The 17,062-nt window shown below is 29.0% G+C and overlaps 3 protein-coding genes across 3 annotated transcripts; 1 reads left to right on the plus strand and 2 right to left on the minus strand.

The window, feature by feature from the left end:
- Positions 1 to 7,987: 7,987 nt before the first annotated feature.
- On the plus strand, positions 7,988 to 11,980 carry LOC149888248 (uncharacterized). The gene has a single exon (XM_090086869.1). It carries the CDS (start codon positions 9,190 to 9,192, stop codon positions 11,914 to 11,916), a length of 2,727 nt encoding a protein of 908 aa, XP_089942995.1. The 5' UTR covers positions 7,988 to 9,189; the 3' UTR covers positions 11,917 to 11,980.
- Positions 11,981 to 12,591: 611 nt separating this feature from the next.
- On the minus strand, positions 12,592 to 13,951 carry LOC149888249 (uncharacterized). The gene has a single exon (XM_090089334.1). The coding sequence runs from the start codon at positions 13,833 to 13,835 to the stop codon at positions 12,642 to 12,644; it is 1,194 nt and encodes a 397-aa protein (XP_089945460.1). The 5' UTR covers positions 13,836 to 13,951; the 3' UTR covers positions 12,592 to 12,641.
- A 1,496-nt stretch (positions 13,952 to 15,447) lies between these two features.
- On the minus strand, positions 15,448 to 16,685 carry LOC149888250 (zinc finger MYM-type protein 1-like). Its single transcript, XM_090089038.1, has 3 exons — positions 16,627 to 16,685; positions 16,477 to 16,562; positions 15,448 to 16,175 (listed from the first exon to the last, which is right to left on the minus strand). The coding sequence occupies exons 1-3, from the start codon at positions 16,683 to 16,685 to the stop codon at positions 15,448 to 15,450; spliced, it is 873 nt and encodes a 290-aa protein (XP_089945164.1).
- Positions 16,686 to 17,062: the final 377 nt, after the last annotated feature.

Here is a 17,062-nt window from a genome sequence, read left to right on the forward strand (position 1 = left end):
TAAATACGTACCCACCCAAATATTCAATTAAATTTTTTTCTTTATCTGTAAACTTAATTTTATCATCAATAACTAAAACTGAGGTGGTATTTTTAGACTTTGTTAAGTGAGCCAAAATGTGATTTGCAAGGTCATATCCTACAAGAGTTGAGGTTTTATCCATGAGATTTTTCATAAAACCTTTCTGACCAGCAACTTTGTAAAATTGTGGATAAAAGACTTCTGCAACACAATTAAGATTTTCGACAACTTCCTTTATTAGATCAAAAGAATGCTTTTCATCATCTTTAGAGAAACTGTATAAAATCTTTTGCAGTACACGCACGTTTAGTAACAGTTGCTGATTTTCTTTGCAGTGTTGAAGAGTCAATCTTAAAGTGATGTGTTGTTATGTGGTGTTTGAGTCCTTTCTCTGATTTACTTTTTTTTTTCTCTGATTTGCATTTTTTTCGCACACTGCTGGCAGTTTAAGTTGTTTGAAACGCTTCCATTCTCAATTTCTGTAAGAAAAGCATCGACATCATAAAGGAACTTATTTTTTTCAAAAAAACGTCTGATTCTAGAACTAAAATAAGAGAATCAATGGACTGTTCCTCTCAAAAGTTTGCCATTTTTTAGTTTTTTGTGCACTATTTAGTAGACTGTGCACGATATATTGACTATTTTTAACATAAATTCAAAATTTTAACTTCTATTGTTTGAAAACAATAAAATCTTGCGAAAACGGCTTAACTGGCCAGACTATCTGTTATTGTGACTATGTATTTTCTAATGTTCTTCATTTATAGTCTTAAGATTTTCATTTCGAAAATTTACTGTTTGTAGGTTTTGAGGACATTTTGTATGTATAACTTAATTTATTATTTTAATTTTTTTTTTTTCATAGTTTTTGATAAATATATCTGTTACATAATATTACTATAAAATGTGTTTATATATGTTATATAAGACCATATTTGTTTACAGATGTATATATGTTTAAATTATGTTGTTTCCATGTTTTCAAAGGGGCGTGATTTGGCATTATGTTAAGCAAGAATGATAACCTTCCCAGCCAAGCGATGTACTTACAGCAGATAAATGTTACTTGGCAGCATTTAGTGCCAGGCGGTGTTACTGCTCTAGAGCTAGGTTGTGTTGTCTAGCCTTTTTTAATTATTCTGGAAACACTTAATAATGTCTGTTAATGTTTAGCGTAATGTGTATGAGAGAGTATACAGCCTTGATCCATAAATCTAGGGTGTCTTAATATCCTATATTTGAAGTAATTGATCAACAAATATTGAATATAAAAGCAAATATACTTTTATGTATTTACATGTTTAGTAAAACAATATAGTTAACTTTAAATTGGTTTTCTAATTTTGCCTTTCATATTTTAATTTGGTTTGTTATTTTCGCTGGACTTTAGGATCAAGAGTGTAAATAATCTATTGTTATGTGTTATTATTGTGATGTTTTGTGTTGTTATTCATTTTTAACTAAAGACATCATCATGTTGGTGACTATTGTTAAAAATGAATAGTAGGTAGTTTCATTACTGGAACTTACTACTTTTTTTTATTTACTAAAAGCCAAGACAACATTATGTTAAAATTGCAATATAGATCTTAATGTGATTTTTTTTTTTTTTATCTTCTTCTTTTTTTTTTAGTATTGTTAATCCTTTTGTTCTTCGAAACAAATTTTATAGTTACATTTTCAATAAACATTTATATTAAATGCCATGTCAATGTATGTTACTATAAATAGGTAAATCGATTTTCAGTTTTTGTCGTGTTTTTTTTTTTTGTTTTTTTTTTTTGTTGTAATTATGGTATTACAATTCCTTTTTTTTTTTTTCTTTAAGATTTAACATTGACGCATTTATACGATTTATAAAAAGAAACCTGATAACCTTTTATTGCAAATTTTTTTTACTTTATATGATATTCATATATGCAATTAGTTCAATAATTTTTTTAAATTTTCTTTATTTTATGCCTAATAATTTGTTTTACGTAACTTAGGGGATCTTCTTAAACGGGGGGTCGCAACTAAAATCCTTTAAAAACATAGAGAATATTATAGTTTTGCGCTTTTTTCAAATACCGAGTTACTTAAATCTTATAAGGTGTTTAACTAAATAATTAGCTTAGTTTGCATTTGCAACACTTTTGAGGAAAGAAAAAATTCCTATGTTAACTCTATTCTCCTGACCACCATTAAGGTAAAAATGGGGAAGGGAGGTGCTTTATTAGTGTCAAAATATTAAAGAGAATTAAATTTCGAGTAACAAAACGAATTTTAGGTAAATGGTAGCAAATTACCGTTTTGCTAATAACTATTGAAACAAAGAGGCCATATATAAAAATGGTCAGGTTAGTGCTACATTTAGTAATGGTCAAATGATCAGTTATTTTTAATATTTTTTCATTTAATTGTGTGCATTTAACGTTTCAAAGGCTATTTCCTTTTTTAAGAAACGTGTATAAAGGGGATACCAAAAAATTATTAAATCATGTATAATTTACGTTCGCTTTAAATTAATCTTATTAGTTAAAATTCATGTTATAAAGAATATAGCAAGATTTTAGCTTTACTTTTTCGTCAATTTAAAGCATGATGAAGTGTTATTATCTTATGTCACTAACAGAAAGGTATTGTTTTGAACTTAGTAATGTCGAGGAAAATGGTTCCGCCTTACACTGGTATGACCTATATCAGTTGTAAATTATTTGTATGTTAAATAATTGGGAAAATATTTTTACCTCCGCATACTTTTTATTTTAAAGCAAAAAGAAACCCGTTATACGGGTTATGGTCGGTCTGTCACTTATTTTATAGCGGCTGTTTTCCACTATTTAAAGTTGCGAAACCTTAACTGATACCCTTTCAGAAAAACGCATTCAAATTGAAAAAATTGAATAATTAGTAAGTTATTTATGATTTATTAATTTTTTGGTATCCCCTTGATACATTTTTCTTTAAAACAGGAAATTGTCTTTAAAACGTTAAATGGCACACAACCAAATAAATTTATTAAAAATAACTGACCATTACTATATATGGCACTAATCTGACCATTTTTATAAACATGTCCTCTTTGTTTCAATAGGTCTTAGTAAACGGTAATTTACTACCATTTACTAAAAATTCCTTTTCTTACTCGAAATTTAATTCTCTTAAATATTTTGCCACTAATAAAGGACCTTTCTTCCCCGTTTTTGCCTTAATGGTGGTCAGGAGAGTATTTTTATTAAGAGTAGTCAAGTTTTTGATGAAGAACTTTAACCAGAATACCGAAATATAAAACAGTGATTTACGTGTATAAGAATTTTTTCATTTTAATATTTATAAGAATTTAACATATATAAGAATTTTTTCTTTCCTCAAAAGTGTTGCAAATGCAAACTATGTTAATTAGTTAAAAACGTTATAAAATTTAAGTAACTGGATATTTGAAAAATGCGCTTAACTACAATACTCACCACCCATTTAAAAAGATTCCCTAAATTATGTACAGCAAATTATAAGGCTCAAAATAGAGAAAATTTAAAAAAGTTGAATTAATTGCATACATTTATATCATTTTAACTGACCAAAATTTACAATAAAAGTTAATTAGGTTTCTTTTTATAAATCGTATAAATGCATCAATCGTAAATCCTAAAGAAAAGAAAAAAAGGATTTATGATACTATAATTACAACAACAACAACAAGAAAAAAAAAATTAAGTAAAACACCACATAAAAACTGAAAATCGATTTACCTATTTATAGTAACCCATTTTGACATGGCAGTTAATATTAATATTTATCGAAAATGTAACAATAAAATCTGTTTCGAAGTTCAAAAGGATTAACAATACTATATATATATAAAAAAAAAACCAATTACTATACATATATATAAAAAAACAAACCAAAAGATATAAATAGCATTTTTAGCATAATGTTGTCTTTGCTTTCAGTAAATAGATAAAAGCAGTAAGTACCAATAATGAAACAACCTATTATTCATTTTTTACAATAGTCACCAGCATGAAGGTGTCTATTGTTAAAAATGAATACCAACACAAAACATCACAACAATAACACATAACAATAGAATATTTACATCCTTGATCCTAAAATCCAGTGAAGATAACAAATCAAATTAAAATATGAAAGGCAAAATTAGAAAACCAATTTAAAGTTAACTTTATTTATCTTTTTACTAAACATATAAATACGTAAAAGTATATTTGTTTTTATGTTCAATATTAGTTATTCAATTACTTCAAATTTAGGACATGAAAACACCCTAGATTTAAAGATCAAGGTTGCATACTCTCATACACATTACGCTAAACATTAACAGACATTATGTGTTTTGAGAATAATTAAAAAAGGCTAGACAACACGACCTAGCTCCAAAGCAGTAACTCCGCCTGACACTAAATGCTGCCAAGTCACAACTCTGCTATAAGTACATCGCTTGGCTGGCAAGGTTATCAATCTTGCTCAACATAATGCCAAATCACACCACTTTGGGAACAACATAATTTAAACATATATACATCTATAAACAAATATGGTTTGATAACACATTTGATTAATAATCTTTTCAATTGGATGAAGAGTAGCTTGTTCAGCTATTAGAAGTGGGACTGAGTGGTGAATGAAATCTTCCATCATAAAAAATGTGTATGTATTCCAGAGATGTTAAGGATTGTCAGGTTCACAAAAGGTCAAAATAATTGAAATCAATTGTCTAATTTGCTTTGGCATATGTGTTAAAACCGCCTCAGAAAGAGTATTCTGCCATTCAGTGTCATCTTGCAACAGACCTTTCAAAACACATGCTTCACAAAACGTTTCAAGGACAATACCATTAACAGTATGCACATCCTCCCAAGATGTTGCTCCTTTTGCTTGCAAAAGTAACAGTCTAAGAAAAAACAATTCTCCAGTTGGATTAACTTGTACATTCTTACTATCACCTTATTACCACCCCTTTATCTAACCTTCCATTTACAATGTTTATCATCAAATATAAAGTGATAAGGAATGTCTACTTACGAATAGCAATATGCTCTTTCATTTTTAGTATTTAACTTAAAACCATGCCATTAGGTGCATATCACGCTGAGCTGCATGATCTAAAGCCATATGTTCTGCTCCTTCTTTAAAAGACACTAATTGATTTTCAGGTAGATGTTTACCAAGTCACAGCACTTTGAAAACACAGAAACAACATAATATAAACATATGTACAAACTATAAGCACAATAAATGTGTTTAAATATGTATGTAAGGTTAAATATATACTAAAAAAAAGAAATACCTTATATACATATTTAAACACATTTTTAAAACAATTATGTAACACATATTAACACATACTAAAACAGTAAAAAACACTTTACATTATTATAAAAACACATTGATAAAACAACTATAAAGCACTTATTTCCACACATACATATCAAAAAAGCATATATGCAAACAATAAACGTGTGAAAACAAAAATTCTAAAAATGACGCAAGAAAATTTAAAAAGATACAAAATATATATTTACAAATAATTCTCTTTACATTCTTTTTTTTTTCATAAGAACTGTAATCCTCATCATAACAAAATTTAACCTTTACATACAATAACATGTGACATGCCTTGTCAGTGTTGGCACAAAATTTTATTTCATTTTTCTTTATTTTCTAAAAAAAGAACAAAAATAGTCAATAGCATCACAGAATTTTCAAAGTAGTAAAAACCCTTTTATGGAAATAGCATTAGTATAACTTCAAATAACATCCATACCCCTATTTTCTTTCTAAAAAATAAAATAATAAAAATAAAACTCCTAAAAGAAAAACTAAAACAAAATCTAAACGATTTAAAAAACTAAAATCCTATCTACTTTAAATCCTTTCTACTTTATCTAATAAAATTTTTAATCCTTTCTACTTTATCTGATAAAAATGTATATATAACTATTTTATATACTTACTTCAATTATAACATGATATATAATTAAGATGATTCTTTATGTAATATACCTAAACTAATAAATAAATTCCAAAAGGAAATAAGTTTTAACTCGCTAAAAAGATCTTTCTCCAATGGTCGCGTGCATTTGAAGAACGCGCTCTTCCAAAGCCTAGTAACTAATTCACAGCCTAGGAACTAATGACGAAACGACGTTGAACATTAAACGTTAAACGTTAAGCATTTCTGTAGGAATTCTATTATGATTTTACAGGTGGTGTAATATTTTCAATTTGAAGGCGTTTTTCTGAAATGGTATAGTTAAGTTTTCGCCACTTTTAATTGTGGAAAACAGCCACCATAAATCAAGCAACAGATTGACCATAACCCGTATTGCGGGTTGCTTTTTGCTAGTCTAAGTCAATGATATATATTAACTAGATATCTAACTTCATTAAAATTTCGTTAGAAAATGTGAAGCAAGTTTTTGACGGTTGTAAAGCCGGTAGCCGCAGCGAAGAAGAAAAATTTCTGGCGATGTTGATTAACTTTAAACATTGGACATATGAATATTTAACATATTTACAAACTGTTATTTAAACACAGCTACTTAAAAACGCTAGTAGATAAAGAAAGTTACATTTTTTCTTGGCAAATACAGATATGTTGGCAAAAAAAATGTTTTTGACTTTTACAACTGTAACTTAAAAGTACCCTGTTGGAAATCTTTGAGTTATTGTTATGAAAGTACACATATTCCATTATGAAAGAAATCAAAAGTGTTGCTGATATAAATAGGTATATATTTTTAATGTAGGTTTTCAATAAAAAAAAATTTTAACTAGTAAAAAAAACTGTAACTTACAGTTTACGGTTACAATTAAGGAATTTTCAGTAAACATGTATTTTTTTAAAAAAGTAATTTTCTTTTTTTGGCATAAATAGCATACAAAAATATTAAATATTACTATTGTTATTTTTCATAAACCTTTGAACAAAACAAGCTTATTGGACTATTGGCGTAATCCAATCTTTCCTTTATGCAATTCATTTCTAGTGTACAACTGACCAAATGAGTAAAGACGCAATTTTAAATATTTCTCTATAATTATTTTTTAAAAGCTGTGAAGTATGCATGTCTTCAGTCAAAATTTCATGTTCTAAATCATGCATATTTAGTTAAGTAAACAGCGAGTCATTTGCAAGTTTTTTATTTATGAAGTGAACTAGGATGGTTTTAAGATTTTTTCTAGAAGATATTTTCAAATTATAAGGGTCTGTCCGACACACCAAAACTTTAAAAACATGCTCACATTTTTCGACAATCTTTAAAACACTACAGGATGGAAAGATTAAACCACCTCGATTTTTAAAAGTTATAAAGCTTTTCCATGATGAATTGCAAAATAAAGAATAATCGTGATCAGTGGACAAAGTCTTCTGAGAAATTAAACTATTGGCACAAGTCAGACATGTAATTTTACTATAAAGTTTTCTAACAATAAACCCTGCAATATATCCAAGTATAGCTTCTTTATAAATTGAAGTAGAGACTGATGAAAGACAACCAGCAAGGTCTTTAAAATAGTTAGAATCCTCAATAGTTAGATATTGTATTATATTCAACAAGAGGAGATCTCCTTTTATTCAACAAGAGGAGATCTCCTTTTCATGATCTTGTGACATTTTATATGTTAAAATAAATTTAAAAGGATTCTCATGTCTAGATAAAAGGTTAAGGAATTAATCTCTAACACTTGTGGCTGCTACAATGAAACCAAGTACAAATGTCTTTCTTCTGTGTTTAATTAAAGGAATTTTAGATAGGTCTGATAAGTTAACTAGGTAATTTACAGATTTTTCTATGGTTTCTACCCATTTTGGAGCTTCATTCAAAAACAAAGGTTTCTTCGATCCTTTTTCAAATAGGTTTTTAGAGTTTAACAAGTCGAATAATTTGTCTAAAGTTCTAATAAAATTAATTGTGCCTTGGGCATCAATAAAAGATGGATGACCTGAAACCATCAAAAACTCTATAGCATCAGCAACTGATCCACTTAGCGTTTTAGCTGCAATTTTAACGTTCATTTTATGTCTGTGAAAGTCAATGTGGTAATTGCCAAGTTTATTTGCAAACTTAAATCCTTCTTCTTCTTGCAGTTTATGCAATGCTTTAATATGATCCCACTTAATATATCGATTTTGTTCATCAACAAAGATACCGATACTACACCAAGCGTTTCGAGCTAATTTAAGCATATGACAAGGATCAGGGATATAATATATAGGATGATCATATTCAGGATGGGGAAAGCTACTATATATCTCTATAATTCTACTTCCAAATGAACACCCAAGATTCTTCATAGCATTAAAGTTGGAAATAAGTCCATCACATGTTACACTCCAAACATTCAGGTTATGAGTAGCGCATAAATATAAAGCATTTTTAATTAAGCAACTTAAATCTGTTGAGGAAATTTTATCACACAATATGTAGCCTATAGGACATTTCCAATGGCCTTTCAATCCGACAACCATAAAAACTAGTGCTTCTGTTGCTAATTTACCTTGGTCATATGCTAGAATATTTTTTCCAAAACTAGCAAAACCTTCATATGATCCAGTAACATTATCATACCGCAGAGCAGCCCTGATATGCATAGAATCAAATATTAATGCGCATTATTTGTATGATGAGTCCTCAAAGGTCTTATTTTGTAAAAATTTGAAAACATCTCCGAAAAACCCAGGCGAACAATCTACAGATGATGTCCAGTTTGAAAGTGAGCTTACGGCAGGTAATGAGAAAGTAGATTTAACAAATTCATATGCTCTTGGGGAATAAAAGTGCAGTGTTAAGGCAAATTTTTTAACTTCTTCAGAGTATCTATACCCCTTTTTTTTTTGCCTCTATTTTTTAATTCAGATTTCAAAAGTTCTCTAGTCAACCCAGAGAAGTTGTTCTCAAGTAATTCTGCAACATCAATGGAAATAATTTTTTTCTTCTCTAAATTTTGAACAACTTTGCTAAGTGAAGCAATTTTGTTATCTTTTCGTTTAAGCATAGTCATAAGAAATAGATAGTCTGGCCACTTGCGGTATTCCTTTGATCAACTCTTTGTTCGCATTTTTTTCGTGTCCAGTCCGCTTCAGAGTGCACAAAATTTGTTTTCATCGATTGTTTATCTACGAACTGCTTGTTTAAATTACATCTTTTTCATCCAATATTTTGAATGCCTGGTGCTAATTGTTCTATTTATGGATGCAGTACTTCTAGGAGGCATAAGGGAGTCTCAATATTTAAAGTTCCTGCTTCTAACGACAGTTTTAATACGTCTTGGAGGGAAAGTCTGATTGCCATTATTCTCAAAGATCGTTATGAAGATTTAAGTTTGAAGACTCAAATAGAAAATAAGCGTCTGTTTATTTGTGAAAAGCATTATCTTCCAGAAATGATACTTTATAATGATAAAAAAAAGACATTAAAACCTGGATCATTGCCGACTCTGTGCTTACCAAAAAAATCTTTCACACCATCAATTCCTATACAAAGAAAATCTGCCTCTGCCATCATTGCTAAAAAAGATGCTTTAACGACTTCAAATAATATTACTGCCTTTAAGCCTATATATAAATCATTTGAAGAGTTCTTAAATCGTATTAGCAAGTTAAAAATTAGTGACTGGACCATGAGTGTGAGTCCTGTTGTGGCAGAGTTTAAACTTTATGATACAATCCACACATGTCCTCGATATGAAATATATGTTGATGATAGTCTTGCTTTCACCATTCGTGTATATTCTTGGCTCATTCCAGATGATCATTTAATATATACAAAATACAGAAGATCTATGCGACATATTTCAGCATCTAATCTTTTATCTATTGTTACTTCTTTTAACCTTTGTTCTGGAATAACTGATGTCTTTGCATTAAAATCAAATCTTTATATTAAACATTGTATTTCAAAAAAATTTGATTTATTTTCATCTAGGAGTGAGTTTCCCTTAAACCAGACAGAGTATTTTCGATCTCAGTCATGTATTATGCTGATTGAGTGGATGTTATGCTGTTCACAATGTAAAAGTATTGAAAAAAGTGAAATTAAATGTTTGAAAAAAAGATTAGCTACTTCTAGTATCCCTGCTAAATTAAATGCACCAATTACATTTACATCTCCAGATCGTCTGAAGCTTACATTACAGAGTGTTCGTCTAGAAAATAAAGAATTAAAAAAAGAATTAGCTTTGATGAAGCAAGAGATTGAAAATTCATCACTAGCTATTAGTAAAAATATTGAAAGTGATTTAGTTCAAATAATGGCAGAAGCTGATAAAAGTCAGATTTCTCCATTTATGAACCTGTTTTGGGAGGAGCAGCAAAAATATTTAAAATGCTCAAAGCAAGGGATTCGTTATCATCCAGCAATAATACGTTACTGTTTGGGATTAGCTGCAAAATCACCAGCTGCTTATGAAGCAATAAGGTTAAATGAGAAAACTCATTCTGGTTTTTTAATTTTACCAAGTCGTAGGCGATTGCGTGACTATAAAAACTATGTAAAGCCCAAGTTGGGATTCAATAAAAACATAATAGAAGAATTAAAAGATAAAGTCATTAATTTTTCAGTTCAAGAGAAATTTATAGTCCTAGTTCTTGATGAAATGAAAATTCAAGAAAATCTTGTTTGGGACAAACATTCTGGAGAATTAATTGGTTATGTTGATTTGGGTGATCCTAGTGTTAATTTTGCAACGTTACAACAAGCTGATAAGCTTGCTTCTCATGTTTTAGTTTTTTTAATTAGAAGTATTGTAAATCCTTTTAAATACAGTTTTGCAAATTTTGCTACTACAAATATTACATCAGTGCAATTATTTTCTCTATTTTGGAAAGCTGTAGGAATTTTAGAAATCTCTGTTGGTTTAAAAGTAGTTGCTGTTACTTGTGATGGAGCATCATCGAATAGAAAATTTTTTAAAATGCATTTTAATCTGACTGAAGAAGAAGATATTAATGGTAATGTTGATGTGACTTACCGCACTGATAATCTATTTGCTGATGATGATGATAAAAGATTTATATATTTTATTTCTGATGTTCCTCATTTAATTAAAACAGCAAGGAACAACCTTTACCATTCTGGAGCTGGTAAAAGCAATCGTTATATGTGGAATCAGGGTCAACATATTTTATGGTCCCATATTTCTGATTTATTTTATGAAGATTTAAAATGTCAACTACATGCATGTCCAAAGCTAACTGTTGAGCACATTAAAATAACTCCATTTTCAGCTATGAATGTTCGTTTAGCTGCACAAGTTTTAAGTGATTCATGTAGTACTGCATTAAAAATCTATGCACCATCAGATACAGCTGGGACAGCACAATTTTGCAAATATTTTAATGATTTTTTTGATTGCTTAAATGTTCGGAATACAAATGATTGTATATTAAAATGCAACTCTTTTTTGAAACCATTTTCTGACACAAATGATGTTCGATTTACATGGCTTAGAGAAACATTTTTAAAGTATCTTTCTGATTGGCTTTTTTCTATTGAATCAAGATCTGGAAATTTTTCAAAAAGTGAGAGAAGTAATATGTTTATTACTTGGCAAACTCATGAAGGTTTAAAAATCACAGTTAATTCTGTTATTGAACTTGTCAAATTTTTAATTAACAACAATGTAAGTTATGTATTAACTGAAAGGTTTTGTCAGGATCCTTTAGAAAATTACTTTGGACAACAACGGTCAATTGGTAGAAGAAAAGATAATCCTTCCTTGTTTGATTTTGGTTTCAATGATAATACCATTCGAAATCAACTTATATTTCACCCAATTGCAGGTAACTGTCAAAATGTCAATGAATCAAACAAAATATCAAGGGAGAGTACAACACGTATACCACGCAGAAAATGGACCAACTCTGAAAAATGTATTAATATGAAAAGTTGACTTTTCAAGTGATTCAATAAAAATTTCCCTTATGTCTCCTTGTACTGCTGAAAACAAAGAAAAAGAACATACATAAAAACGGCTATTTTCATAGCCACAAATCTTATTAAAAATGTTAAATGGCATAAAATATTGATTAGTTACATTAGAATTTTTTTTATATTTGTAATAAACTAAATTTCAGTTAATTTTGTAGACATTTCCTTACATTTACTTTTGTTACAATATAAACAGGCACCTATTATTCTTTTTATAAAACCTCCACAGGTATCCACTTCCCCCAAAAAAACTAGTGATTTCACAGGCAGATCTAAGTTAAGATTAGTTGATGTATGCATATATATATATATATATATATATATATATATATATATATATATATATATATATATATATATATATATATATATATATATATATATATATATTAGGGGTAGAATTGATCTCTGAGTTGTTTTTGATCTATGAGTTATTAGTTGTTTATTATAAATATAAAACTAGTGTGCATAGTTAATTTTGGACTTCATTTTTAACTATTCTTTGTTTTCTTTTAGATAAGGGAGGGTCTCTTACCTAGCTTTTATTTCTATAAACAAATAACAAAAATTTTAAAAACTAATCTTTTTAATGACAAATAGTTGCTAAAGTTACTATGCCAAGCATGCTTTCATGAGATTTGTGGCTATGAAAATAACCGTTTTTAAGTGTAATATTCTACTAAACTTCTATAATCCAATTGATGTTTTTTTCATTTTTGAGCGGAGGGATTTTGACTTTGTTTGATTCTCTTTGATTTTGTGGATACTTAGTTTTTCTTTTGCATACGAAAAAGATCTTACTCTGACATAAAGTGTAATCAGATGATAAAATAAGTTTAAAGACAGTTCTTTGGAAACTCGATTTGTGCAAAGACCACGAAGTTCAGATATGTTAGCCAAAACTCCACTGTTTTTTAAGGTTTCAGCTACAATTAACTCTGAATCAATTTTTTTTACAAAACTTTTACTTTGATGGCGAAAGAGAAACTCAACTTTTGTAAAAATTTCTAAAACTGGAGGAGACACTTTCCACAAACCACCACGATTTTTAGCATTCACAAATTTATCATAAGCTTCAGTGCATGTTTCTGGACTCTCAAATAATTGTTCTGTTTTACCAGCATTAAGAAGTGAAAGGCAGTCTGTGCTTAACTTTTGCTGCCATAATCGAGAACTGCGAATTCTGCAATAAAATGTGCTAAATACATAACCACTTAGATAAAAGATAATTTCTTTGTCTCTATCAGAAAATTCAACAGGTGATAAACCATTTAAATTTAAAAAAGAAGTATTGTAAAGTGAGTTTGTAAGAAATGCTAAAACATGATTGCATAGTTCATAGCCAAGAAGTCTAGTCGATTTTTTAGTCAGATTGCTAAATAAAATTCCTTGATTAACAGTTTTGTAAAATTTAGGATAAAATCTTTCAGCATCACCATCAGCTTTAAAACCAGCTATTACTGTCTCTAATAGAGATAGAGTTTGTTGTGAAGTATCTAAAATTATTGCATGATTAATCCTTAACTCATCTCTATACAAATCAGGATAGCATTCATCGTTGATTAAGGTAGTAATACTTTTATCAAGCAGATTTTTAAATTCATCAAGAAGAATAGGTGGTTTAGGACTTTGTATCGTTAAATCTAAAGGAATACTTTGATGCTTTGAATTTGTATGCCTTGTAAGTCCTCTTTGAGATATGCACTTCTTAGAACAAATTGTGCAAGAAAATGTGCAATCAACTTGTTCACTAGATAACTCCAACACCAAAGCATCTAAATCTTTAACAAAATTTTCGTCTTCAAAAAGAATATCATTCTCCAAAGAAAAAAATAATGCTTCTTTATCAAATTCACCATAGAGTTCTTTCTGCGTTTCCATTTTTTGTGCACTCAGTTCCTGGCCGCCCGACAAATTTCAAGTGTTTCGTATGATTATAAGAAAAATCCAGATATTACGGCCCAAGTGACCAGACTATCTATTTCTTATGACTATGGTTTAAGCTTTTGTTTTAATATTTTAATCTTTTTTTTTAAGTAATAGTTTTTTTGGAGAATTTTGTTCAAGTATTTTTTTTTTTTAATAGTACTTGTAATTTCAGGGTTAGGGTCAGGCTCTGTTACTTCTTTATTCGAGATAGGACAATATGTTTTTTTAAATGTGTGATGTATCATCATTATATAGCTGATTTCGCTTGTTATTTTTGTTCAATAACAAATGGAAGTCAAATACTGAAGGCACAATTTTTTTTTTCAGAACACGTTTCCCATTCTCTTGGCACTCAAAATCTTCTAACCTAAAATTTTTACTGCAGATTCTACTACATTTACTAGGTGTAGTTTGTAAACATTTAGCTGCCGTTGCCCATATTTTACAAAGAATTTCATCATTTAAAGGGAATCTGTGAAAAGAAATTAAACTACTTTTATCAAATCTGCTTTTACAGTTGTAGACTGAGCAATTATTAACCATATTTATTATTCTAAATAAAAAAAGAGTATTATTTTTAAAAATATATCTTTCTTGTTTTATAAATTCTTACACACACGCACACACATTATCCCAACCTTTATCATACAAAATATCATTTGAATATATATATATATATATATATATATATATATATATATATATATATATATATATATATATATATATATATATATATATATATATATGCATATATATATATACATATAATAAGACAATTTTATGTCTCGGCATTCATATGTAAATAAATATACTTCTGATATTTTCCGAAGGTTCAAAATCTTTTTCCTTTAAACTAAAATTACCAGCTTAGCAGTTGTTTTTTATAATAGAAAATTAAAAGTAACTGACGTTACTTTTAACCTACATTTATAAAATTATCCAATACTAAAGCATTTCACAAAATCATTCCAATTCGACTAACTTTTTAAACATTTTCTAATTTAGCTGACACAAATATTTTTTTGTTTTGTTTTATTTTTGCTATTCGTTCTTCCGTAAAAAAATCTGTTAACCAATCAGATGCTGGTGGCAAAACGAGTTATTATCCAATCATGCTGGTGGCAAAAAAAATTTGCTTCACTTTTTTTCGTTAGTTAGACACCTAGTTAAAATATATCATTGGTCTTAGTATTATAATTGATATTAATTTTAACTCTTAATATTAACTCATACTAGTATCAAAACATTAATAAAGTGACGCATATTTAAAGTGACTCAAATATCTTTTCTTACCAACTCTTCTCGTAAGGTTCTCCAGTAGCGGATTTACCATATGCGAGGCCACAGACAAGTTTTCCATTATATTAGTTGAGTTTTTAATTCTTCTGTTCTATTGTGTTTTGGATATTTATTAGAACGTAACGAAGCAAAAAACGCACATAGATTTTAAATGTACATTAAGTATTTTTTTTATTTTGGATGAAGATGCACTAATAAGACTACTCAAAATGCGATACCATTTATTTTTTTCGCAGATTTTAGGAGGATCGATTACATTGACTTAAAACTTAACCTTTCTGACTTTTAAAGACGCAAACTCATCAATTAAATCAGAACAGTCCAAGGACCGACTTATTTTATTTTCAATGGAAATTAAAGCTAATGCAGATAAGCGGTCTTGACCCATAGTGGAACGTAAATAGTTTTTTATGAGTTTTAATTTGGAAAATGACCTCTCTGCGCTTGCCACTGAAATAGGGGAAGTTAGTAAAATTCGTAGGGCAATAAATAAATTTGGAAAAATTTCGATTAAAGAATTTGCCGTAATATACTTCAAAATTTCCAGTGCATCTTTCGATTCCGCCGAAGCTTCCATTCTTAAAAATGTATTTATTTCCGAGTATAACTCTTCATGGTTCACGTCCGATTCTTCTGTACTAGGATTTCTCAGTGATATTTCTAAATTTTTACAATCATTCAACAATTCATTTGCATCTAAACTTCGCATTTTTTCGGTACGGGTTAAAAAACCTAATATTTTGTTGTATGAATCAAGCATTTTGAATCTTTCATTTAAGCTTACTAATGCAACATCAATTATTGCATTAAAAAAATCTACTTTATATTTAGACTTTCCATTTAGAGGTGTATCAGTTCCTTCATATTCAAAAAAACGTCGTTTTCGGCTAAGCCGCACTTGAGGGAATACTGGCTCAGTACCTAATTTTATAGCTATTTCTTCAGATTTTTTAATAATCGCTTCAAATGATTCATCACTTCTGAATGATTCTAAAAAATTTTTCGTAGTTAAAACCAAAAACGTACCAGGATTTTGTATATTAAAATGAACATAAAGAACTCAACTCATAAAATGCATAAAGACTCAAAGTCAGAAGGAAGGAACAAGCGTCCTCATGAAAACAATAATGTAAAATAATAAAAATAGTATGTAAATGTGATAAATTAGTAAAAGAAAAATCAGTCTTTGTTGTAAGTTCTGTAACGTCGAGTCTAATCAAAAGCCAGCGTAAGGAGTGAATATAAAAGCCACAACAATAATAAGGGAAGTGCCAGTAGTAAATCAAAGAACCCAAGATGGCTTTAACAGCAATGCAAGGAGAGTCTCCAACTTTAGACTTCACCAACTCACCAAGGATATTCACCAAGGATATAAGGCTGATAAAATTTTTTTATATTACTTGTACTAAGAAAAAAAAAATGCGAGGCCACCGGCAAATGCCTGCTTTGCCTAAAACCGCCGCTGAGGTTCTCTTCAAAAGTTCCATAAATTTTTCTCATATAATTCTCTTTAAAGTCTTTTAACACTCCTTTCTGATCGTTGTTTTTTTATAACTTAATTCTTCCTTTTAATATAGCTCCATTCTTTGAACAAAAGCACATGTAAGTGGTATGTGTGAGAGTGTTCATGTTCCGAGACCTGCTCACTCTGTTTTTGGTAATGTAATGACGTTTTCTTTCGGCGCACCAAAATAAATGCCATTTTGTAAGTAAACCTTCCTATTTTGCTTGCCAGCAATTAATAATAAAATTTGAGATACCAATGTGCTGTAAAGTGAGTAATTTTAGTATTCTCTATTCTAGAGACAACGTTTACATAAGTTAACTTTGTTTTTAGTTCAGAGAAATTTTATTTTAAAATGAAAGAAGCTCTTATA

This window comes from Hydra viridissima, unplaced genomic scaffold (genome assembly GCF_058129835.1).
Source record: "Hydra viridissima isolate aposymbiotic clone 2 unplaced genomic scaffold, HvirCarnegie_v1 scaffold_5, whole genome shotgun sequence".
NCBI classification, from domain to species: domain Eukaryota; kingdom Metazoa; phylum Cnidaria; class Hydrozoa; order Anthoathecata; family Hydridae; genus Hydra; species Hydra viridissima.